The sequence below is a fragment of the Oxyura jamaicensis genome, chromosome 1 (assembly GCF_011077185.1).
Source record: "Oxyura jamaicensis isolate SHBP4307 breed ruddy duck chromosome 1, BPBGC_Ojam_1.0, whole genome shotgun sequence".
Taxonomy (NCBI): Eukaryota; Metazoa; Chordata; class Aves; order Anseriformes; family Anatidae; genus Oxyura; species Oxyura jamaicensis.
In genome coordinates, this window is record NC_048893.1 from 96,625,662 (window position 1) to 96,650,307 (window position 24,646).

The window sequence follows — 24,646 nt, forward strand, 5'->3', positions numbered from 1 at the left end:
TATTTATTTTTCAGCTGAAAGCTCAGATTTCTCTGACAATGAGTCCTCTCCTTTACATTTTTGTACTTTATTTTTACTTTTTAAAAAAAATGAAAGTAGGAGAGACTGTTCTTTTCATCTCTATTTTAAGGACTCAGAATTGAGGGACCCTCTTTCTTTTAATTCAAACGCAGAAAAAAACAAACAAACAAACAAACAAACAAAAGAACTCAAAACCAAGATATTCACATGCACAGAATTTCAAATTAAGTCCTGAGTGGTCTTCTGAGCCTCATATTCTTGTATTCTTGATAAACCTTGATTGCTGTGGAAGTTTTTTTTTTTTTTTTTTTTTAGTGAAAACACCCTTTATTATAGCTTTACAGGTTATTATTGTTCCATTACATCACAGGTCTGCTCAATTCTCTTTTCAGAAGCCCAAGCTTTGTTCAGTCAAAGGGTAGGATTTTCCCACAGGCAAGGAAATTCTCTTCTCTGACACACATTTGTGAATCAGATGTTTCATTTCAGGAACTATAAAGGAGGCAACTTCAGAAATTGTCCAGCTATGTGGGCTACCATCTACCACGATCTAGGATCTTAACACCCAAATGGAGGGCAACTAGATTACTGCCGAGTCTGCTGCTCCATACAAGACCTCCATATGAGGTCTCTCATTGCTTTCTTTCCTTGCTGCCTCTCCCTGCCTTGCAGTGAATAATTTTTCTATGTTTTTGGAGGGATGTGAGGAAAAGGTGTCCAAAAACAGTCTACAAGTTTTATCAAAGATCTGTAGTGATTTTTTTTTTTTTTTTGCAAGCCAGGAGCTCTATTGCCCATCTGATAACCTCAATTTTCATAAAAAGGAAAATAATCGTACCTTCTCTGACTTTCTTCAAATTACTGTTTGACTTGGTGTTTACATTCATAGAGTGAATGATGTGCACAAGCGAGTTACAGAAATAAAGAACAGTGAGAAGCTCCTATAAGAACTTCAAGGCAGAAATTAAATGTAGTAAAAATTTGATAGTGGGCAAATGAACAGACAAAGATAAAGGAGTTTAGAGCAGATAGAGGTAATGGAGTTTGTTCGATTTCAGATGTGTTTTGGATTCCACAGAGTTTCTACTAATTTAAAAAGAAATTTGTGTAAAAGAAAAAGTGCATGGTACTGGAATTACAAGGTGGCCTCAAGAAGGTGAGCTTTTGTAATAAATGTATGTGGAGGTAGGAATTAGTATATATATGTAAGTGGAGGTAATAAACTTAGATGTCTGGTGCAAATTTGGCAAAGACTTGTTCTAGACATGGAAAGATCAAACAGATTTACTACCAGAAAGAAAATGAAGAAAATGATGAGAAAGAGACCGTGAAAGGAGAGTCTGGATACAAAGGCCAGGAATCTGAGAAATGCAGAGAGACTAATATCATAATTAGTGAGACATTGACAGCAAGGTGAAAATTCTTGAGAAACTAATGAAGGGAAGCAATATGAAAATTAATGTGATTTTAACTGCAAGGCAGTGATCCAACTGGAAATGGCAAAATAAAAGTGGAAATGAGAGCATTACAATGATAACAATGGCTGTGGGACTTAGAAAAAGATATAAGCCACTGGTCTAGATGGGAAACAATAGGAGATATACTGGGAACTGAAACAAACTATGGAGGTGATGGTAAGAAGAATGAAGGAATGCCATCAGTGCAAACGTGACCAGCCATCACAGAGAGATTTTCAATACTTCAATACTTACAGCACAAACAGCAAAAGAGGCCAAGTAGATTGGGAAGTTAAGAAATGAAGAGCTCAACCAGCAGGGTTTAAACAAACAAAAGTGAACACTTTTCCCTCAAAGCACATAATTCAATTCAAAACTTGTTGCCACAGGTTATTGTGAAAGCCAAGAGATAAATGTTTTGAAATAGGACTGGACACACATGGAAGATAAATACATCAGAGTCCAAAGGAAAGGTGCAGTGGGACCTTTGGTCCTACACATTGTAGGAGATCTTGTTTGAAATTACATTTCAAAACACTAACGAGGATATAACTTGGTAATTCACTTGCCTTTATTTGCGAAGAAATATCTTGTCTAAAAATATATATATATATTTGAGAGGCCAAAGTCAAGGGAACATGTTATGCCACTTTTTATTCTCCAGACATACTGAGTTTTGGCTCAATCTCTTTCTACTGTACGTATAATTTGGGAGTAAGGACTGCCTAAGAACGTCCACAGAAGCCTATTCATGTCAATTACAATATTTCTTTGATAGGTAATTGATACATGATGTATTATAGCTTAGAGTATTTCTATTAATTGAATACATGGCTTAAAATTATCAGATCAGGCTATTTCACCCAATTACTCCATTTCAAGTGGGTCTCTAAAACTATCAAATGCTGCTCCTTCCAATAAGAAGTTCTCCTAATGCCATGAACTTCTGTTACCTATTCAATATGATATTGAACTATGTCTTCAGCAGTGACCTCCACAGATCATTAACTACAGTTACATACATAGTATCTGTGCCTTCAGTTTCACCATGATGGACCACATCCTTCCTCAGCTCCAGGTAAATCAATGCATTTATTACCTAAGCTTTTGTGGTGGTTTTACTCAGGTGGGCGGCCAAGCTCCACCATAACTGCTCTCTCACTCCCCCTCCTCAAAGAGGAGCGGGGAGAAAATACAATGAAAGGGGCTCAAGGGTTGAGATAAGGACGAGGAGATCGCGCAGTAATTATCGTGACGGGCAAAACAGACTCAGCATAGGAAGATAGTAAGATTTATTGCCTATTACTAACGAGCTAGAGAAGTGAGAAACAAAGGAAAGAAACCAAAAGCACCTTCCTCCCCATCCACCCTCTTCCACCTCCTCCCCCCGAGTGGCACTGGGGAACAGGGAAATAGGGGTTATGCTCAGTCTATAGCGTTTCTTCACCACCGCTCCTTCTCGGTCACTCTTGTCGCCTGTGCTGTGGGTTCCCTCCCATGGGATTCAGTCATTGCCGAACTGATCCAGCGTGGGCTTCCCACAGACAGCAGCTCTTCAAGAACTGCTCCAGATATGGGTCTGTACCACGGGGTCCATCCCTCTGGAGCAAACTGCTCCAACCTGTGTCCCCCACAGGCAGCAGCTCCTGCCAGGTCACCTGCTCCTGCATGGTCTCCTGTCCACGGGCTGCAGGTCCAGCCTGGAGTCTGCTCCGGCAGGGGTCTTCCACAGGCCGCAGTCTCTGTCAGTGCAGGTCCACCTGCTCCACCATGGTCTCCTCCACAGGCTGCAGTGTGGAACCCTGCTCCACCGTGGTACTCCATGGGCTGCAGGGGGACAGCCTGCTTCACCATGGTCCTCACCACAGGCTGCAGGGGACTTCTGCTCCAGCACCTGGAGCACCTCTCCCCCTCCTTCTTCACTGACCTTGGCGCCTGCAAGGCTGTTCCTCACTCCTCTCACTCTCCCAGCTGCTGTGTGGCGCAGTGTTTTTTTTTTTTTTTTTTTTGTTTTGTTTTGTTTTGTTTTCCCTCTGTCTTAAATATGCTCTCACAGAGGCGCCAAACAACATCACTTATTGGCTTGGCTCTGGTCAGCAGTGGGGCCCTTACCAAACATAGTGCAGCTTCTAGATCCTTCTCACAAAAGCCACCTCTATGGCCCCTTGCTACCAAAACCTTGCCACGTAAACCCACTACAGCTTTGCAAGTAGAACCTGTTTTTGGGTTGAGCATCACAAGTTTGAGAGTTAGCTCTGTTTACTGCTGATTAATGACTAGTATTTGAACAAAGGTATACAAAAATTCTTAATAAATTGAAAGAGACTGAAAATTGCCTGCAGCACATTACCAAAGGAAGGCTGTAATATATCTAGCCAGAATGTGCACTTCTAAAGCACTAAGCTCACCAATTAGAATATGGAAATGACAACAGCTACAGGCATTAAAGCTTGTGCCTTTGTTATTGCAAGAGACAAATGTCTGAGCAAACTACATGTCTTGCCTTTGTACTGCTGCCTATAAATTCCGACTTTGTGCCCACCTTCCTGCTTCATGAAGTGCTTTCTTGACATTTATTATTAATAATAGAAGTTAAGAAAAATGAAAGTAGAAGTCATATTGATTCAGCAAAGCAGCATGAGCATATTTAATAATCGATACCTTTTATCTGATTTAAATACATTACCTTTCTTTGAAGTCTGATTTCTTTAATTACACTACAAATCTAAAAAGATTTTTTACGTTATCAGATGCCAATTATGTTAGACATTGTCATTCATTTGCTTATAGTAGTATTTATTACCACTGCCATCAACTCACACCTAAACAGCATTACCTCTTATTTGTTTACATGAAAATATATATATATATATATATATAAAACATTTTGTCTAGGTTGATCCAGTTAAAGGCATGTAACACTCTTTTCTTGGTTTGCATAATTAATATGTATATAAACTTTCCTTACCCTTAATCTCTAATTATGGTAAACTACACCTTTCATTTTTAGGCAAGCTTCTCTTCATGCTAGAGCTATCTAAATCTCTTCCGAGTAAGGAACATAACTTCAGAAATTGAGGGAATTAGTAGGTAGAGGTAGAGTCCCATCGAGAGGGGGATTTCATGGGGGGGTGGGGTGGGGAAGGAATGGAAGCCACATAGAACTTTTGCAACCTTAATGAACAGAAGACAGAAAAACTGTAGAAGTTACGTAGAGGGAATAAAAATACAGATAAATAAAAAACTGTAAAGCAGCTTACACTCCCCTGCCTCTGCAGAGGATACCTTCCATTGATCTACCCTGCCTTCTTGCACAAGCTCGCCTAGCAAAACTGAATCAGCCATAGTATCTCTCTAAGCTTGGGGATATGATTATCATTCTTTCTTTCTGAGCTCTGGAGTTGCCTGGAAAAAACAAACAAACAAACAACAACAACAACAAAAAACCCACCACCTGTTATTGTTTAAAATCTGTGGAGCTGGACTTCCAGAGGCTTATTAAGTGCAGTGGCTACTATTACTCAGGGAATTTATGCCTAACTCCATATGGATTTGGTAGGTTACTTTTCCTAGACCTTACTTCCCTGACTTGCATCTTCAAAGAATCTCTTGTGAAGAGAGATTCTCTTGTCATGCAGATTCTTCCCTCTTCTCTCCTATTTCCTTATAGATGTTCCACTCCTTAACGTTAAATCTGGCATGTGCCAGAAACCTAAGATTCAAGGTAAGAAGGCTCACTTATACAATAAATCAGCTGTACCAAAACGAGTGGGTCCAAAAATGAAGTCAACACATTAAGCACAGGGAAAGGGTCAGGAAATCATGCTGCTCCCAGATATATTTACGAAGATAAAGAGAAAATATATCCTCTATTAAATGGAAGAACACGTCTCAGGAAGTGTTAAAAAGTCATTTTCCTAGCAGAGTGAGAGAGAGAATAATAATAATGAATTGGTTTAGGAGGATTATTTTTCACTGGGGACAATCAGGAATCTAACAAACAAAAGAAAGGATAAGACTGCCTGAACTGATCTTATACAAGCGATTGTGTTACACTTGATAAAATAATTGCGTCAGTCTCTCTACCGTGCTTAGAACAAACTTATAAACTCTGAAACACAGTTAGTTGGTAAGCTCTAAACACCATCACATACTCTGTCACACTACTCTCAATGTTACAGTAATCTAGGAAACACCTGACATTTATCTTCTGTAGTTCTAACACTAGAATTGCAGAAATGCAATTAGGAAAACGCCGGTACTCGTAACAAAAAAGGTCAGCACTGTTCAAGCTAAGCCTGGTAACATGCCTAATGTGCTGCCACACATTACAGAATGCCTTCCTGATAATGAATGACTTTACTGACTGCCATGAAGCTGTTGCAAAATAATCAGATCAACAGGGGCATGCCACTATGTGAAAGATGCATAGGATATTGTGAAATAGTCTTTGATAGGGGTACATTGCAAAGTCACCACTGATGGAAAATCTACCATTATAAAAGGCCATGTTTCCAAAAATTATCACATAAATAAATTGGGTGCAAAACACAAATGATATAAATTTCAGTGTTTGGTAAGCAAGGAAGCCATAACTTCATCTAAGGTAGAGAACCTTGCGCATGCAGCCAACAAACAATACAGCACCATCTCTTGGGTGTAATTTTTTCTTCCTTTTTTTATTTTATTTTATTTTTTTTTGTAGTAATCAATGTAAGTAGAGGTTAGGGAGTTTAGTTTTTCTTTTTGTCTTTAATAGAGAAATACTTACACAACAGTACAGGCTCAATGGTCCTCATGCAAAGACTTCCTCCTTATTTGTGTCACTAATGCTACCTAAACTAATAGTGAAGTTTAAGAGAAATGAAAAGTAATCTAGAGGGTTTTTTGATAAATCACATTTCATTGACAGCGCTAAGAAATATCTCATTACTGAAAGATGAAAGTAGCTTTTATTAGAAGTTTTCTGCCAAATACCAAAAGTCAGGTTAAGCCTTTAAGTGAAAAATATTTCTGAGAGCTTGCAAACACCAAGAAACATATATTTGTTATGCCTGAAGTAATGCTGAGCAGAATAAAACCTACATACTTCCCATTTCTGTTTACAGAGTATAATTTGTATTAGATTGTTTCACTTAATTTTTGCCATAGTTATAAAAGGTTGCTTTTGTGTAAAAACAAGGGGAAAAAAAGTACTGTGATGAATTACAGTGCAGCTTCACCTCTTTATTCAGTTAGGTTAAAATTCAAACTAGGGAACTCAATTTTCTAGGAATTATCACAGTTATATCTGTGATAAGATAAACTTCATGTTTTGAGACTGTTAGATCTTACAAAGTTTTATTAAAGCTAAATGCTAGCATTTTATTATGTTTCTTCCTATAGCCGATTTATATCATATTATTTCATGGTTAATATGAAAGCCTGGTATTCTTTTAGCGTGACACTTACTGTTGCCTAATTAATCAAGGAAGATAAATCAATTGTAATTTAATGTGAACCTTCTTATTTATCAGTTTCATTGGAAGAAATATCTTGAATTTAGGACATGTGAACATGTCCTCAAAAGAGGATTTATTGTAAAATTAAGCCAGATGCTATGATCAGCTAACTTGTATAAGCTGAATTTCATCAGTAGCAATATAAATTGTGTGAAGAAAAGTATCTGCCAATCTGTCTTTGGTGGTCTATATAAAAAAAGTCAAAAGGCTCTTCTGTCTGGTATTTCCAAGTTTCCCTTCATATATTATTTTATAAACACTTTTAGCTGAACAATATGTGCCCAAGGGAAGTATTTATTAAACACTACCCAACATATGGCAAAATATTTTTACAGATGTCTACTTAGTAAAAAGTTCACAACATTAGTGAACATATTTTGTTTAAGCTTTATGAAGAAAGGCATGATAAAAGAAGGAAGTAAACATACTAAAACCAACTAGAGAATAGCATCAATAAAAGTGTGATTATACTTCCACCTTTTTCCTGATGTTCTTCCGTTAATGATCATAAGCAACCAATTGTATTTTCCTTAAATGCTACATATGTTTAACAAGAACCAAAGAACTAAAGGGAATACACTCACCATGTACTATCAGGACATATTCTGTGCTGTTTCGGCCAATGGGATTTTTTGCTTCACATCGATATGTGCCATTGTCTGTTTTGTTTAGGAAACTGATGCTTAGGACCCTGCCGTTGACAACCATTCTCTCTGGATCTGGTAGTTCTCCACCATCCTTTGTCCATAATACTGGTTCTGGCCTGTTGAATCCAAAGCAATACATTTAATCAGATGCATGTAGTATGCATATGCAATGTTATGTAACAGCAACAGCAACTTCTGGATAATACTTTATCACAGAATACTTTGAATTACTGCATATAACAAGCATCTATTACAACTTTACCATCTAGTACCAGATGTGCACTACTAAAGTGCAGGAACAGGCAGGAAAAAAAAGAGGAACAAATAAGAAAACGGAATGGTACTGGAAAAGGCCAAGGTCTTCCCTAAATAAATAAATATAAGTGGTAATGATATCTCAGGGTACACAGTTTGGCAAGGCATTTGGTAAGCTGTGTGAAAACAGCTCTCTGTGTGATGAGCAGCATGGTCTTGTGCACCTGACAGGCAACAGAAATCATGCGAGCAGGCTAAGGTGGATGTAAGTGGTTTGTAAATGGATTCTTAAATTATTTAGGCTATTCACATTCACAAGTGTACTTGCATGTACTGAGTGCTTTTCCTGAACCAGGCATATCAGTTGCAAAGTAGTGCATCTTACACACAATCTAAATTTGTTTCTGTTGCTGAACTGTGTCACAGCCCATCCCTTTCCCACTCTTTCTGCATGCTTCCCTTGAATAATTGTATTTATATATATATATATATATTTTTTTTTTACACACATTATCACAAGCAATATAGGATTTAACTTAAAATCCTGGACTTCCTTTCAGTGAAACCTTTCCTCTTGCACCTGGTGACCTCACGTCAGACCAAAGGGAAAGCAGTGACAGCGATAACCCCTTAGCCAAGTTAAAGACACAGCAGAGAAGGGAAATGACTGTCATACATCTTCCCACTGGCAACTGATATTTAACTCTTTCATAAAAACTCTCAAGAAGTTCTACAGTTCAAAAGATTTGCCTAAGACAGCAGCAAGTATTTATTACTTGTACAGTCTTTATCTGTATGTAAAAAAATTGTATTTTAAATTTCCATGAGGGAAACCAAAAAAAAGATAGGTCCATGACTGGAAATGAAAAGATGGCTTACTGAATCCTATCTCACAAACAGATGTAGCATCTCAAGTGTTTAGATACTCGTCACTAAAGCAAGATATACACTGCCTGCAGATTCAGTTATGCTTCTTCTACCTGGTAGCTTTGTACATTACAACCCAAATATTGATTTCTTTCTTTTGGCTGCAACAAACAACAACAACTTAACAACTTAAGTAATTTCAGTCAGTAGCAGTTCTAGGTCTACAATTTATTTGGTAGCAGAATGCTACTATTTTTTTCCTATCGAAGTATGAAGTTTTATGACTAAGTAATAAACAAAATATAAAGTACTTTTATAAAATCAGCAGATGCCTACTTAGTTGCTAGTCTTACTGAAGAACTACTTAATTTGATTAATTTAAGGTGTTTACAACCTATTAAATATGAGTGTTAAGAGTAAGAATTAAGTCTAAATATCCAAGCAGAGACATTTTGCTAAAATGCAGCCTTACACACAGAATAGTCCTAACACCTGCAACAACAATTTTCTTTTAAATTATACAACATATAGGCAAAGTGAAGTTTTCTGAAATGCACTCACTGCTATATATCTTCTATTACTATTTTTTTTTTTTGTAAAAAGGCTAGACTTTATGTTTCTCTTGAGAATCACCAGAGATCTATATAGATTTCAGTAACACTTGGATGATACATTTTAAAGTTATTATTGCACTTGTTACTGAGACTGGCTGTTCTCTGACACTGGGATTTTGATAAATAAATAAAAAATCATAAATCATACAGAAGCATAGAATCATTTAGGTTGGAAAAGACCCTTAAAATCATTGAGCCCAACCATCATCTAATGCTTCTAAGTCCATCACTAAATCATGTCCCTCAGCTACACATCCACACGTCTGAAACACCTCCAGGGATGGGGACTCCACCATTTTTCTGGGCAGCCTGTTCCAATGCCTCACAACCCTCTCCATAAAGAAATTCTTCCTGGTGCCTAATCTAAGCCTCCCTTGGCACAAGTTGAGGCCATTGCCTCGCGTCCTATGACTGGTCACCTGAGAAAAGAGACTGACACCCTCCTTACTGCAACTGCCTTTCAGGTAGTAACAGAAAGTGGTCAGGTCTCCCCTCAGCCTCCTTTTCTCCACTAAATGACCATAGCTCTCTCAGATACTCCTTATGTGTCTTGTTTTCTAGTCCCTTCATCTTCCTTGCTCTTCTCCGAATGCGTTCCAGCAACTCGACATCATTCTTGTAGTAAGGGGCTCAAAACTGAACACCATACTTGAGGTACAGCTTTGCCAGTGCCTAGTACAAGAGGACAATCTCTTCCCTAGTCAGGGAATATTACAACGTTCACATAATTTTAAATCATGGATTAAGAACTATTGGTGTAATGGGCCTTATTTATACGTAACTGTAAAAATGTCACAGTATTCCTCCTAAGTGTGCTTTCAAGCACTGATATCTAAATAGACATGTACACACAATATACACACCTTCTTTTCTGCTTAACCCTAGGAGGAAATAGAGATGTCCACATTGTTGCAGAAAAATTGTCCCACACAGTTTACAACATTAAGGTGTGATTTGCTTTGATTTGTTGAAGTGGATGTGTTCAATTTTCTAGCAAACTCCTCATCGTTCCCCATTTACCACTTTACTGTGAATCCGTAATCCCAGGAGTGGAAACTCTGAAACACTTCTGCTACAATGTAAACCATTACCTTCATAAATGGCATGTTAAAGCAACTTCTGTGCAGTGGTAATTTATGAAACGTACATTTTAAATTGAACTTAGATGGCATATCCTAGAGAAAAACTCATAGATAACAAATAACTAGGAAATGTAGCCTTAGATCTAAATTATTCAAGGAGCTTTGTCACATCTTACTATACCAACTGCAGTCCTGCGCAGAGCAGTTAGAGAGGCAGATCTACATCCTCTGGGTGACATGGTGGTAGCAGGGAAACCATCCCTTAATTAACAGAGCCACCCTGTCTGGGCTTAGCAGCAGCAGCAGCGCCATCCCTGGGCAGCCAGCCCGTGGTCAGCACGTCATGGTGGCTGGGCACAGCCCTTGCTCCACCTCACCACTCTTGGGAGGATGCTGCCTAAAGCAGTGACTGTCACAGCTGCAGAACTAAATCTTGCCTTCACTGCTGGGAAGCTTTGAGACACTGGTCTAAATAATTCATTAGTCAGGCAGAAGTGAGTTAAGAACATGAGACGTGCTCAAGCACCCAGGCCAGCACGCTGCTGCTGACAACAACAACTGGAGCGGCTGCTCAGGGAAAGTACACGAGCGTGGCCACTGCCCATAGTCCACCCCCCTGTGCTCTGCCAGCAGCCATAATCATCCCATCAGGGATGCTGGAGGGCATGTCTCCTGTTCTCCTTAGTGTCTATGCAGTATTTAGATATGCTGCTCATAAATTTCTCAAATCTCTTTTTCAGTCTGCTTACTCTGTCTGCCAACCCAGACTTCTCTGGCAACAAATTCAAAAAAGTTCCCTACCTGCTGTGTAAAAGCTTACTTTTTTGTACTTTTATCTGTCTTGTACTGATCTCTAAGCAGTTGCAATGAATTATGGTAACAGAGTTTGGAAATAGCTCTGCATATTATAACTTTGCTATTATGACAGACCTGTATTTAGTAGACCTTTCTTCTCCTCTCTCCCCCTTCTTTTCTCTACTTGTTTGAATTTGATACAGTCTGAGATTACTGGTAGGAAAAAAAACAACAACACCCCCACATAAGAAAACAGACAGACTAAATTTAGAAATCATTGGCCACTCCTCGATAAGAGCTTTAGCAACTTAATTGTCAAAAGCCCAAATGCAGTTGGAACATCAATGAAGAAGCTCCCCTTCTGCATCACAAGACACACCAAACTGTAAATCTTCCATAAGTTATTCTGTGGAAGAGTGTTCATGGATGTATATACAGAAGTTCATTATTCACCCAACATTCTGAAAGTGTTCCATCTCAGTTGGGGGATATTTAGGTTGGATATCCTAAAACATCAGGCAAACGTGCACTCCTATTATTGCATATTTCTCTCTATTGCCTAGGTCTCTAATATTGAAGAACCTTATGTGTCATTCACATATTAACAAATTGCCATGAGGCTATTACTAGGACTGGAACAAACAGGGTATCTCTGAGCCTTACATTTGTGATTACTTCACACTGAATCACACTTACCAGTTGACTCCACAGTTTCTCAGGCAACCCCCAAAAAAGTATTTCTTGGAGCACAATAGCTATAAAGTTGGAATGAGCACAGTGGCAACAAACACAGTTGTATGCCACCACCTTTGCACATGTCATGTCACAAACAAGCTCACCAACCTGCTCTGTCCTAACAGAAACATGCAGCCTGCTGGTACTGAGGCAGTCACCCAAGGACCAGATTTGGAGCAACAGATGTTTTCTGTCTCCCTGGTTTAATCCCTCCCAGGTGGACATGGATATGTGGAAATGAGCTGTGCTACCACTGAGCCCCTTCATTGGGCTGGGGGAGGCAGCAGAGCTGAGGCACCAAGATGTTGTTTTCTTCAAAACACAGCTCTGCTTCTGGCCTCACCTATTCTAATTTGCTCTCAGTGTGACACCTTTTAAAACAAAAACAAACAAATTAAGTATGCTGCATTGAAGAAATTCTTTCAAAGACAGCTCAAGTGTGACAGACAGGTCATGCTAGTTCTTTGGCTAGCATGTAGTGCTTTTACTAATTTAGCTTTGCATACTGATGCCCACAGTAACACCACTGCGATTGCACTACACTAAAAGAAGCTAGAGATATTAATCATGATTATGGCCAATGACTCTCCCACCAAGCCCCTAAAATAAGCTTAAATTCTATACCTTCTCTGAAAAACTGTTAATCAGACTTAGACTTTGGTATAATTTATATTTAATCCTAATAGGCTCAGAAGCTTTCAGTAACTGACTTGCATAAGTGAACTGTTTTTTCGGTATTAATAAATACATTTGTCAACTCTCTTTATGTTAGCCTCCAAATGTGACATAAAAAGCAACATAATTTGGTGTGTTCTTTCACAGACAAACTGAGATGGGACTGCAATGAGGGAATCAAAACTGTTACCATACTCCAGAGGGATTCAGGTTTCATACTGTGGAACCAGAGTTTTCTTTCAAGCAATTTCAGAAAGAATTTATGAATTCAGATAAAGTATTTTTTAATCCTGATGTTAAGAAATCTTAAGAATGTCTTAAGAACGTGTTGAAAAAAATGTTTTATAAAACTCAGATTTGGTTGGAAAAAAGCATTTAGGCATAGACTTGACTTTTTAACAAGTGTTTACATAACACCTAAGTCATCAGGATTTAAGTTCACTTCAATGTGTTTGATAATCTAGGCCTTTAAAAGTCACACGGCAGTATTTTAAAACAAGTTCTTTAATTTTTGACCTCTTTCCCCACCCTTAACCAAAGTACTATGATGCTTCAGAGCCTGCCATAATTCTCTCTTCTAATGGTCTTTTTCAATATATAATCATTAAATTTATTTTAGTCCTCATTTAAGAATGATACATGCAGCTACTGCATCAGCTCTTCTTTCTGCATAGTGAACTGAACACAATCTATTTTCACCTGGAAGTTCTTGGCTCTATGCATTTTTGTTGCCCTTTTCTGATTTCTGTAAACAGAAAGGTCACGGCAAAAGTGTTCTCCATTAAGACTTTGATCTCAAATTCTCATAGAACTTAATGGCCTATAATTCTACCACCGGATAACCTTTTCACATCCATAAGATCTCACTCACACAACAAACAAACAAATAAACAAACCAAACAAAATGTGCCAGCTGTTTACATCCTCAGTCTCACTGAGCACATTGTCATTCATCTGGGTATCTAAAGATCCCGTCAAGACTTTGTAGTCAGTGTGGATAAAAATAGGTAATATGGAAGTATCTGTGGAACACTAACAAGAGAAGTAAATTCATTATTCTGAGCATGGCCCTCATGAACAATGCCTTTTAATTCTCCAGGCAGGGGCACACTTATTTTCTCTGAAGTCCATAAAAAACACATACTAGTGAAAATGCTCATATGAGTAATGGAAAGGCATCGCCACTTTTAACAGAGCATTGTTATTGAAATGCTGGTGTAACGTTAAAAGCCATCTAAGGGAATGGTTGCTTCATTAATTTGACCTTACAGAGTTTCTCTATATTGAGAATCTGGATTTTTAGATTTGTCAGTTAATCATCCAGTTGAAAGTTTAAAACCCGAGGGAACTTCTTGTTTGTACAAAGTCTCACTCTGATGAGTCATATTGGGATGAGCTGGTTTGGGAGCATTTCATCTATCAAAAACATCAATACCGTCAGTCTCTAGCCTTTCATAAAAGGCTCAGATAAACGGGTTTTATTTTATCAGATAAGAATCCTCTATGATCTTGTATCTTTGCAGAGCTTGAGTAACCTTCATAGGGTATTTAACTCCCCAAAAGAATTAGTCAAAAATGTCCTAAGTATATTTTATAAAGTTCCCTTTTTATTAAGAAGGAAGCTTTGATTGGACATGTGAATTTCCTATTCACCATAACTATTCAGTCTTATGATTTTCTCTTTCAAGCATCTCAGAAGACATAACACAGCCTCAGAACAGTTATGATGCCCTACACCAGTGTTTTTAAAATGGCTAAGAAATAAATTCCTAATGTATGTTAAAAATGAGGTGGCAACAAAATATAAATTCCCACTTTCTACATTATAAACATTTGTCAGGAATTCACAGGTATAAACACAAGAGGAGGTATAAAGACAAGAGGAACGACAAGAAATGTTAAAGACAATTGTGGTGTATTAAGCTTTCAAAAAGTTGCCTAAATTTGGTGACAAGAATCTCAAATGGTGTTAGTATTCATCATTTATAGTTAAAAAAAAAAAAAAAAAAAAAAAAAAGAGAGAGAGAGAGAGAGAAAATAGCAAAAAAGATAGCAGAAAAGGAAGAAAACAAGCAAACCAAAACAAACAAAAACCCTTCATCCCTTATCTTCTGTTCTGGTTATAGATAAAACCTTTCTTTTATCCATCACAAATGCAGTGGGGTGACAGGACTTCCTGCCTGTAGCTTTCCTTGGATAAAACAGGCAGTCCTCTCACCTTCAGACTGACTCTTTGGGTTACACTTGCTTACCATGGTGATATGGTAGACTAGATTTGAAGCTGAAAATCCTTATCCTGAACAAGCCTGTGACAGCAACTGATTAAAGTGACTCAGGAAAAGTCTTTTCAAAGCAAAGGTATTTTTTCTGTGGCTCAAAAATACAAAGCATAGATTGTGAAGGGAGAAAAGGAGTATGTTTTTTCAAATTTTCCCCTATCTATACCCTAATCCTTCCTTGCACCTATTATTATTATTATTTTTATTTTTTGAGGTTAATTCCGGTCAGTTAATATGCACCTTTAGCTGTAAGAGCCCGTCCATTCTCTTTCTGCCATAATTCTCTTTCCTACGGTATCTCTCTGTCTATCAGGTTGATAACCCATTTACCTTTATCCTTTCATATCTCTGACCTAAGGTTTTCTGCCTTTAGTAGAGCTGTGTCATGCTGCTGCTCTGTGTCTGGATAGGTTTTCCCAATTGATTATCAAGCCATTATTACGTTAACTATATTGAAAATATTTACCTGTAATTTCTCCTGTTGCCTTTTATACATTCCTTCCTAATATTTCCTTTATTTTAGTCTTTCTCAAGAAGGCGAGACAATATCTAACAAACACTCTGAAACGTGTATAAATCATATAATCATATATATGTATATATGGAGCTTCTTACCTAGTTCCATATATTATATCATAATGCTAACACAAAAGTATAAAAACCTGTTATGAATAACATTTGAGAGACTGGCTTTCTCATAGTCATAAGACAGATCAACAAGAGAAATTATGTGAAATCAGAAGATACCTTATCAGTGAGTTGCAACAGAAATAGCCTTTGTATTCTCCTATTGTAAGCAGCAGGGAGGCAAGAGATGTACAAAAAGATTTTCTCAAAAAAAGCCTCTGTGGGGAAGATACCATAGGGATGCAGTCCAGAATTTCATGTTAAAAAACTCAGAAGCCATTGCCACATGAATGTAGATGTGGGGGAGTCCATTAGGCTTGTTCATGAAATACCGTTCTCTATAAGGTATGCTAAATGTGGGGGCAAAGATGGGGCATCAAATTGGCATGCTCACTGCTGTGAGTGATCCACTCTCTTTCCATGATTCACCTTAGAAGTGAAAAAATAGTTCAGAGAGTTATAATTCATTATCAATAGGCATGGGGTATGTGTAGGAAAAGCAACGTTTTGTCAGGGTTAGTATAGTTATGCTAGCACTGTTAGCCTGTTCAGCTTTGAAGGAAATGCAAAATCAGAGAGCTCACAAAAGTGCTGTAGGCTGATGGGACAATGTCAGAAAATTTTTCATGATGTCATTGTGCTATACATCAAAACTGAGGTCAAATAAGCAGGTTTTCTCAATATTGGAATGCATAGAAACCCATCACTGAATTATCTCATAACACAGCTATTTATTTAATTGATTTCTTATGCCCCCAGTATTAGGGCATGCAAATAGACAACTCAGAATAAATGCAGTAAGACTTGAAATCAAACTGTGCACAGTTGGTTGCTAACTTCATTCACTGCCCCAAATACCTCTAATTATACTTACACTAAGACAAACGTTTACCTAAAAATGTATTTTCTTAAAAACTGCTCTTGTTACAAAAAAAAAAAATATTAAGAAAGTACCATAATCATTCAGGTTACATGTTTTGCCCTGCCAGTTTCAACAGTGCCGGTCCTAATGGCATTAATTTCTTCTAAGGCTTTTATCTGAACATCTTACCTACTTTCCTCTTCTCTATTAATCAGAAGGAATCTCCTTTTTGTCTTAGATATATTAAACTCATCTAGCAGTGAAATTACCACTGCATACCATAAAAAATAACTTGCTAACCTCTTACAAATATAACCAGTCTTGAAAGAATGCAGACCAAACATGGTGCCTCTTTTTTATTATTTTGTTTTTTAATGAGTCCTGAAGGAGATGTCTACTAAAAGTTCCCCATTGTCATAATAAACTAGAAAAACATAGATATAATTTTAAGCAAGACTATCCTCTTGATTTGGAAGAGAAATAGTGCATTTTGTATTTTTTTGAATTTTGTATTTTTTGTATTTTGTATTTTTCAACCTGACATTTTCTCCACTCTGCCCTGCTTCCCTTCCTCTTCTATTAGAAGCTACTCAATATGAGCTTAGCTGTCAAATGAGCAAGGAAGCCAGGTGTGGCTACAAATCTACTTCCCTTGCAGCCCCCTATTACTTAAGCTAATACTGTTAGCAGACATACTGGGAGTCCCTGATGTACTTTTCCATTGTGACAGACAGCTAAATCTTTGCTAACATAAAGATTGCAGAGACCCTCAGAAAGCCAGCTTGGTTAATTGAAATTAATAGCTTAAAAACCATATATTAGCTTATTTGCTAAAATGCACTTTATAAAGGGGAAAGCTTACCCCTTTCTCCCTTGATTAGTACAAGAAACCCTATTATCTTCAATTTACATAAGAAATTAAAACCTTTTTACAATGTTCATATTCTTTATAAATCCCATGCATGTCCTGTAGATTGAACAAATTCAAAATTTATATCTTATGGAGGCTTATACTTCATAACTCTCCAACATTTAAACAGAAATTAACTATAGACTCTTGAACTATTCACAAAAGGTCTTAACTCTGTGCCAGTGTGTAAAGTTAGATTAGGACTGACAGCCATCTGCTATTGCTTAAGGCTTAGAGTTCATGCTGACTATTCAAATTATTCATCCCGTGTTTGTAAATAATCAGGTGTTTTTTCTATTTCCTGTTACCTGAGATTGTTCAGCAATTATTTCTGGGAAAAAAAAAAAAAAAAAAAAAAATTCCCTTTCAATATGCCATATTGAGAAACTTTTCCAAAAGGTATTGTACCATAGTATTCCTTATTTCCTGATTCTAGGAATTCCATGACATACCAGCTCAGACTATATAGCAAAATATGTAAAACCATAAAAATCCTCACCATCCAAATCCAGTATAAATGCTGAGTGGAGCCCATTCTGATTGATATGAACAATAATATTCTGTTCTTTGATCAGTGAACAACTCTGTCCATGTCAGAATCAAAAAGTAATCCATTAACCACTATAATAGCTCAACAGTTATGAAGTGAATAAACACTGAGTGTGACTATACATGAAATCTGAAAAAATAAATATTAAGTTTTCACTCATTTCACTTTTTGTTAGTACTTAACAACAAACCACTCACAGAATACAATTTGCTTTTAAAGTCTTAAACACACAGAATTATATTTAAACTTCTGTTAAGGATCAATATCATTAAAAACAAAAGACCTCTAGTTTCTAGGACAGTTGCCTACTTCAGCTACCATTCTTTTTGCAGTAATGTAGGATTTTAATACTTTATTATCCCTCCAAAACATAATACATATTTTCTAATAGCAAGTTCTGGAGAAAGCGCATCTTTAAAGTATTCCAAATATCCAATCTTCTCAACCTAGCGTAGGTTCAGACATCTGTGTTTCAGGATAAGCTGTACAAAAATATTTTTAACTCTCATGGAAGTGTAAAGTGTATTTCAGTTTTTTGTAGCTGTTTTAAGTACGTTTAATTGCTTACTGATTGCCAGTTTTATTTTGGTACAAAGAAATCTCTGAGTCATTTCAGACTTCATTTTGAAGTTTGCACTTTAAAGCAAGAAATAAATCCAAATAATATTTTTATAAGACACTCCAGTTTTACCACTTGCATATAATAAAAGAACTGAAAAGTATATCTATGTTTATTCTCTTGATTAACAATACTGTCGAGTCTCATCATAAACCCTCAGAAATCCTTAATTTCTTCATTGTTTTAAAACATTTTCTTGTGATACTAAATATTCCCACAAGTATACCTTTAGCATTCATACAAACCTGGCACTTCTCTATATCTGTAATTTCTTTTCCAAAATGTTTTACAAGGTTTTGTTTTTTTTTTTTTTAATAGATCTGAACTCTTCAGCTCTTTAGATGATTTACAAAGTTTCTTACAGTCTTGAAGTGTTTATTGCTGTTACTGTTATTGATATCCAATCAATTTGCTAATTTCTTTAATGGAACAGCTTCTTCATCAGAGTAAGTGCTAGATCTTGTAACTCATTTTCTTAGAGGAATTCAAATCTATTGTGGTTTACCCAAGTAGGTAACTCAGCACCCCAAAGCCACTTTCTCACTCCCCCAGTCACTCTCTCTGTGGGTTGGTGGAAAGGAAAAGAAGAGGGAAAGTAAGAAAATATGGGGAAAGAGAAAATTTGTTTAGTAAGTGACAGAGAAGTGGAAGAAGAGAGCAGGAAAACAAAACAAATGGTGTAAAGGGAATCGCTCACCAGCTCCCACAGGCAGATCGATGCCCAGCCACTTTCCAAGCAAAAGATGGCCACCTTCCCTAAACCCTTCCCTTTTTTTATTGCTGAGCATGACATTGCTATATGGCATGGAGTATCTCTTTGGTTAATTCGAGTCATCTGCTTGGCAGTGTCCTCCCTCAGCCTCTTGTGTTCTGACCAACTACTCACTGGGTGGGATGGAGCGAGAAAGAGAGAAGGCCTTGGCACTGCGCAGCCTGTGTTCAGCCACAGCTAACTCACCTGTGTGCTGCCACCATTATTTTGGTTCAGACCTAAACCACAGCACTATATGGGCTGCTTTTTTAAGATTAACTCCATCCCAGCCAGACCCAGTACAACATCCCACTGTCCTTGCTTCCTTGCTGTCCTTCTTCCCTCCCTCCCTTCCTCTCTTCTCTATATTTAAATCCATCTATCATTTCCTATTATTACTAGGCCCTGCCAATGTTTTGGTATGAATGCACTTGTGACTGGAGCTCTTAAATTCAAAATTGCATTCTTTCTGGTCAGGCTGGTACCAAAAAAATAGGTGCACTCTACATTGGGCGTGTGTATGAAACATGTACTGCATACTTACACAATGTTTAAAGCTGCCAGTTTGTTGTCCACAGCAGCTTTTATCCATGCACTGCTGGGACACTGTCAGTTAGCTTCTTACGCCAGTCTTGGAGAAATAATAATAATAATAATTAAAAAAAAAAAAAAAGGAAAGAAAACAGATACAAAAAAGGTTTTGCAGACCTGTGTCGCTCTTGCACTGGAGCTATACAATCTTGCACACACACAACTGAACACAGATAAAAAAAAAAAAAAAAAAAAAAAAAGGAAATTCTTTTACTTATACCCTTCACACCTTGACACATTTGAAGATTAAAAACATTTCATGCTTTCTAAGGGACTGTTGATCTTCATCTTTTTACTTGGGCATCTACTTCTGCTAATTCCTTAGTCAGAAAGTGGGAGCTATTCTGTGAGCACTGCAGATTTATTCATCCTAATGTTTGTTTGTAGAGAACAGTACGTCTCTTTGGGCACCTGGTCCATATACTGCCACACCATTACCTTGCCTTCTGTTTTTCAGTTTTTCCTCAAATCTCTCCCACATTTGTCATTTACTCCACCTACATGCAAAATGTTGGTGTCCCACTCCAAGCCCACTTTTTTTTTTTTTTTTTTTTTTTCTCCTTCCTCTGAATCTGAGAATCTGACCAGCTTCTCAAACAACAGGGTGGACATTTCTACTCCTTTATACTTTCTTAACTCTTGAGACATTTCTATAACTTGTAGGTAATTACTCCCATGAAAGGCAAAATTTGCTGAATGACTTTCTACATATAAGTAGAAATGGAAACAGAAAAGACAGAAGGGAAAAGGAGGCTGCCAAATTTCCCAACTTTCAGTGCCAGAATACCACTTGGGAACAAGGGAACTGAAAAATATAGTCACACTGATGTATATCATAAACAAAAAGGTAAATCTTTTTTAAATGCACCATTAGAAGGTCAGGGAATAAGTACTGACTTTTTTTTTTCAGGTTTATTCTGAAAGGGACCTGGATATTTTAATGCATTTTTAGTATCTCAAATCAAAATAAGCGGTATTTTAGAAGCTTTTTTGTAGTCACCTCTTAACCACACTTTTTTTTAGATGAACATTAAAATCTGAGGCTTAAAACTTAAGTTCACAAAAGCACTATACCCTTTACAGTTTACAAACAGCTTTCATAAAAAGTGCACTTTAAAATATTCTGTCTATAGAAAACAATGTCTGCAGTATGTATGGCTATACTGTTCATTTTGTGTTGTCAGTTTATAAATAATTTATATTTCTTTTAAATTTCAACCAGGAAAAAAAAAAAAAAAAAGTCCTTTAAACAGAAGTCTAATATCTCTTTCAAAAAGGATTCCTGAGGCTAAAAAGGCAATAAGAGGTGTAAGCCAGTACAACAGCAGGAAAAGAAAAATAATAATAATAATAATAAAAAAAAAATTAAAAATCTCATGTCATAAATCCTGCCTTACTTTCAGGGGAATGGGGACCTTGCAGAAGTGGGTAGGTACTACTGCCACTGTCAGCTAACTGCCACTAGCTCAAGGACAAAATACCGGGAAATACTTTGCAGGGAATATCTGTGGGTTGGTTTGACTCAACCATAGATTAGATAAGGTGTTTTCCAGTTTAATAAAGTAGCAAAGATGCTACTTTTGTATCAAAAGTCTTGCACTGAAGGCCTGCTATAGACAGATTGCACAACAACAAGCTGTTCAGGTGGAAGCACAATATATTATCTGCTACGCAGTCATATAGCAGCTCTCACAAGCAATGGATAAGATATCCCTAACAACATATCAATAATTAAGGGCGGGCGACAGCCTTGCTTCTAAGAGATTGTGCTAGCAGTGAAGGGGGAGAAATCTCTCCTGTCAAGTGCATCTCCCTTACTGCTGCAGGCAGAGGGGAAGGCAGATTCAGTGAAGCTGCAATCTCCTCCAGAGAATGGAAAGTCAGCAGAGACCAAACTTCAGACTAGTGGCCAGGTAGCCTCACACAGTGAAAAAGCAACATCCATTCAGGGCCTCAGTAACATTACTTCAGTTGATGAATGGGTAAATGATGAAGCAGAGAAAAAGAGATGCCCTGAAAGCTCCCTTAAAATTCCAGAGCTTGAACTACCCTAGCTCAATGCTGAGCTTGTCTGTAATATACTCCCTTCCCCAGTTCTGCCTGGGATTGTTGCCATTTATTTATGTGCAAATTAGAAAGTCAAATTCCTTTCCTTTTAGATTTATAATCTAAGACATACACTCAGATAAGAGGGGAAAAAAGAAGAGGGAAAAATATACAGAGGTAAGTGAATATAAAGAAAATTGTCACACCTGTTTAAATGTTTTATTGCTGTTCTTAGGGGCTTTTTCTTTTCTGTCAAAGTACAGCTGAGATGATAAATGGCATGTAAGAACTTCATTCACATGAAAAAACATTGATTAAACATAGAAATCTTAATGGCCTGGTTTTGCTATCATTCTAGTTCCATAGGTTCCTAATTATGTAGTCTGTATTCAAACAGCTAAATCTTTGGGCTTCTTATACTGTTGTTTACACCTTGTTGATTCCTTCTTAACCTTTAAGAGCTATTGAGAAATTAGTAGATTATTCTTTTTCACCAGCTATAAGTAAGACATGAGTATAAGAACAAAGGATGATAGAAACTGCAGTGGATTAAAGGGACAATAACTGAAAAAAAAAAAAAAAAAAAAAAAAAGTATTTCAAAGACATTCAAATGTCAGTAGTATTAAGATAATATGGTGCTCAAGTGGATGCCTCAGAATGGCAGCTGAAAATTACTGGGATTAACCAGGAACTATGCTCTTAATGCTAATGAAGTACTGCTGGGGATAGGAAAGCAGCAGCAAAGCATAATGACAGGATGAGCACACGTTAGTTGCTATGTATTTCATAGAACACAGGAAAATAACATCCTCTCATCTGGTATGTCTTCAGCTCATTTTATAACATTGTTTTATTCACAGAAATTTACAAGCATATTGCAATCCCAAACCAGAGCACCAAGAGCTGGGGAACATACCAGTTAATCAGAAATAACAAAAATAACTGTCTGAATAAATAAAAGATTCACCATGATTTATTTAAAATATTTTACATTTTCATATTGTAAGTTTTTTTTTTTTTTTTTTAAAAAAAAAAAAAAAAAAAGAAAAAAAGGACATTTTCTAAAACCAGTTTGGCTTAAAGCCAAAAAATAGCATAGGAAGCTGAAGTGCCACATTTCATGCATCTCTATAGGTAAAGGTATTGGTGGAGACTGCAAGGAGGAAACAGGAGGTAACTTCTGTCACACGGCATTCTCAGTTCCAATTTTTTTTTCTTTAATCAACGATATGTCTCATGGTGATATCCCCACTGCCAATTGAGGCCAGAAGTGTATATCAAGATATCGATGAGCAAAGATTATTTTGAGCTTTTTTTCCTTTGAGGAAGTCAAGATTTTAGACTGCTCAGATATTTCAGGCCCAGACACTAAGGGACATTCATAAGCCTAACTTGCACTGTTTTCAATAAGAGCTGTGTCTCAGTACTCGTAAGAAGCCATGTCTCTGTTATTACAAGTAAGCTGAGAAATCCCATCTAAGAAACACCAGCTGCATTTCTGGGTTAGGGTCAAATGCTTGCTGGCACAAAAATCAAAGAGGAAAATGAAGAGTGGCTGATTCACTTCTGCTTTTTCCATTAAGTAAACAGTTGAAAATCAGATTCAGAGTTACTTGCTCATCCAAATGCTACTTGTTTAAAATCTTGTGGCTATTGATGTAAGACACAGTCAAGGAGAAGCCTCATTAAACTAAAATTCCTTGATGCATTTGACAGCACCCAGAGAGCTGATAAAAGTAACAGCGCTACAACATGAATGGCAAGCAAGAACTACACAAAGTCTTCAGTACCAACCCTCATTAACCAAGCTATGTGCTTCTTGATTTTCAGTGCCTGTAAGAACACTGCTCACCCTGAAGTTTGAGAGATGTAGCAGAAGACCCTCTTTTCATCAGACAAGAGACCTTTAATAACTAGCCATAGCAATTACTTTTATATTATCTTTAGCTGAAATATGGATTCTTCTCAATAAGCATCAAATATTTGTTGATATTTGTAACAGTTATTGGAACATCAAAATAGTGGAAATATGCTGTAATATTTTTGTATCTTGGTTATATTTTTTCACCAGTGTCAAAAAGCTCTAGAAAATAGCTGATGTTGAAGCACGCTGCATTAGATCACAATAAATAATGAAATGCTTCATGCCTTCAAGAGAATATAATGAAAGCTTAATAACAATACATTGGGAACTTATGATTATTTATATTTCAGAGCTGAGTCCTATACTGTGGTCTGTGTCAATTTCTTTTACATCTAAAAATAACTTATGAAACAGCAATACAATAAAGGAAAAAAAGAGACAAATATTATTTACTTAGAGGAGTTTGTTTTTCTTTTCCCAAATGTATCATTATCTTCAAACAGAGGGGAGTGCTTTAGTTCACACAAACTTCTCTCACACAGAAAATTATCCATTAGTACCTTCATGGTAATAATTTTAGCACAGTAAAGGAGATATCCTCAAGCTCTCAGTGGGATCCAGCTCTATTAGCATCTAGTCCCAGCAATCCACAACAGTCTACATTCAAAGCTTAACAGCACAGAAACAGCTGTACTGGATCAGACTAAAAGTTCAGCTAGCCCAGTGCCTTATCTTCAACACTAGGGATAAGCAGATGTCTAGGGAACAGACCAAGCAGAGATGCTGCCTCCGCAAGCACAATTCCAAGCTACAACTACCTCAGGTGCTTCTGACACCAAGCATAGTGCAAACCTTGAGGATTTTCCCTTTCATACATAAATTTATCAATTTATGCAG

General features: G+C 37.1%; 1 protein-coding gene across 5 annotated transcripts in view; it reads right to left on the minus strand.

Moving 5' to 3' along the window:
• Positions 1-24,646, minus strand: part of CADM2 (cell adhesion molecule 2) — a 674,480-nt gene that overhangs the window by 64,518 nt on the left and 585,316 nt on the right. For all 5 annotated transcript variants that reach the window (XM_035315331.1, XM_035315333.1, XM_035315330.1 and 2 more), the window contains one exon: positions 7,564-7,742. In XM_035315331.1, the coding sequence (XP_035171222.1) occupies positions 7,564-7,742 (179 nt within the window). The remainder of the gene's footprint in view (positions 1-7,563; positions 7,743-24,646) is intronic.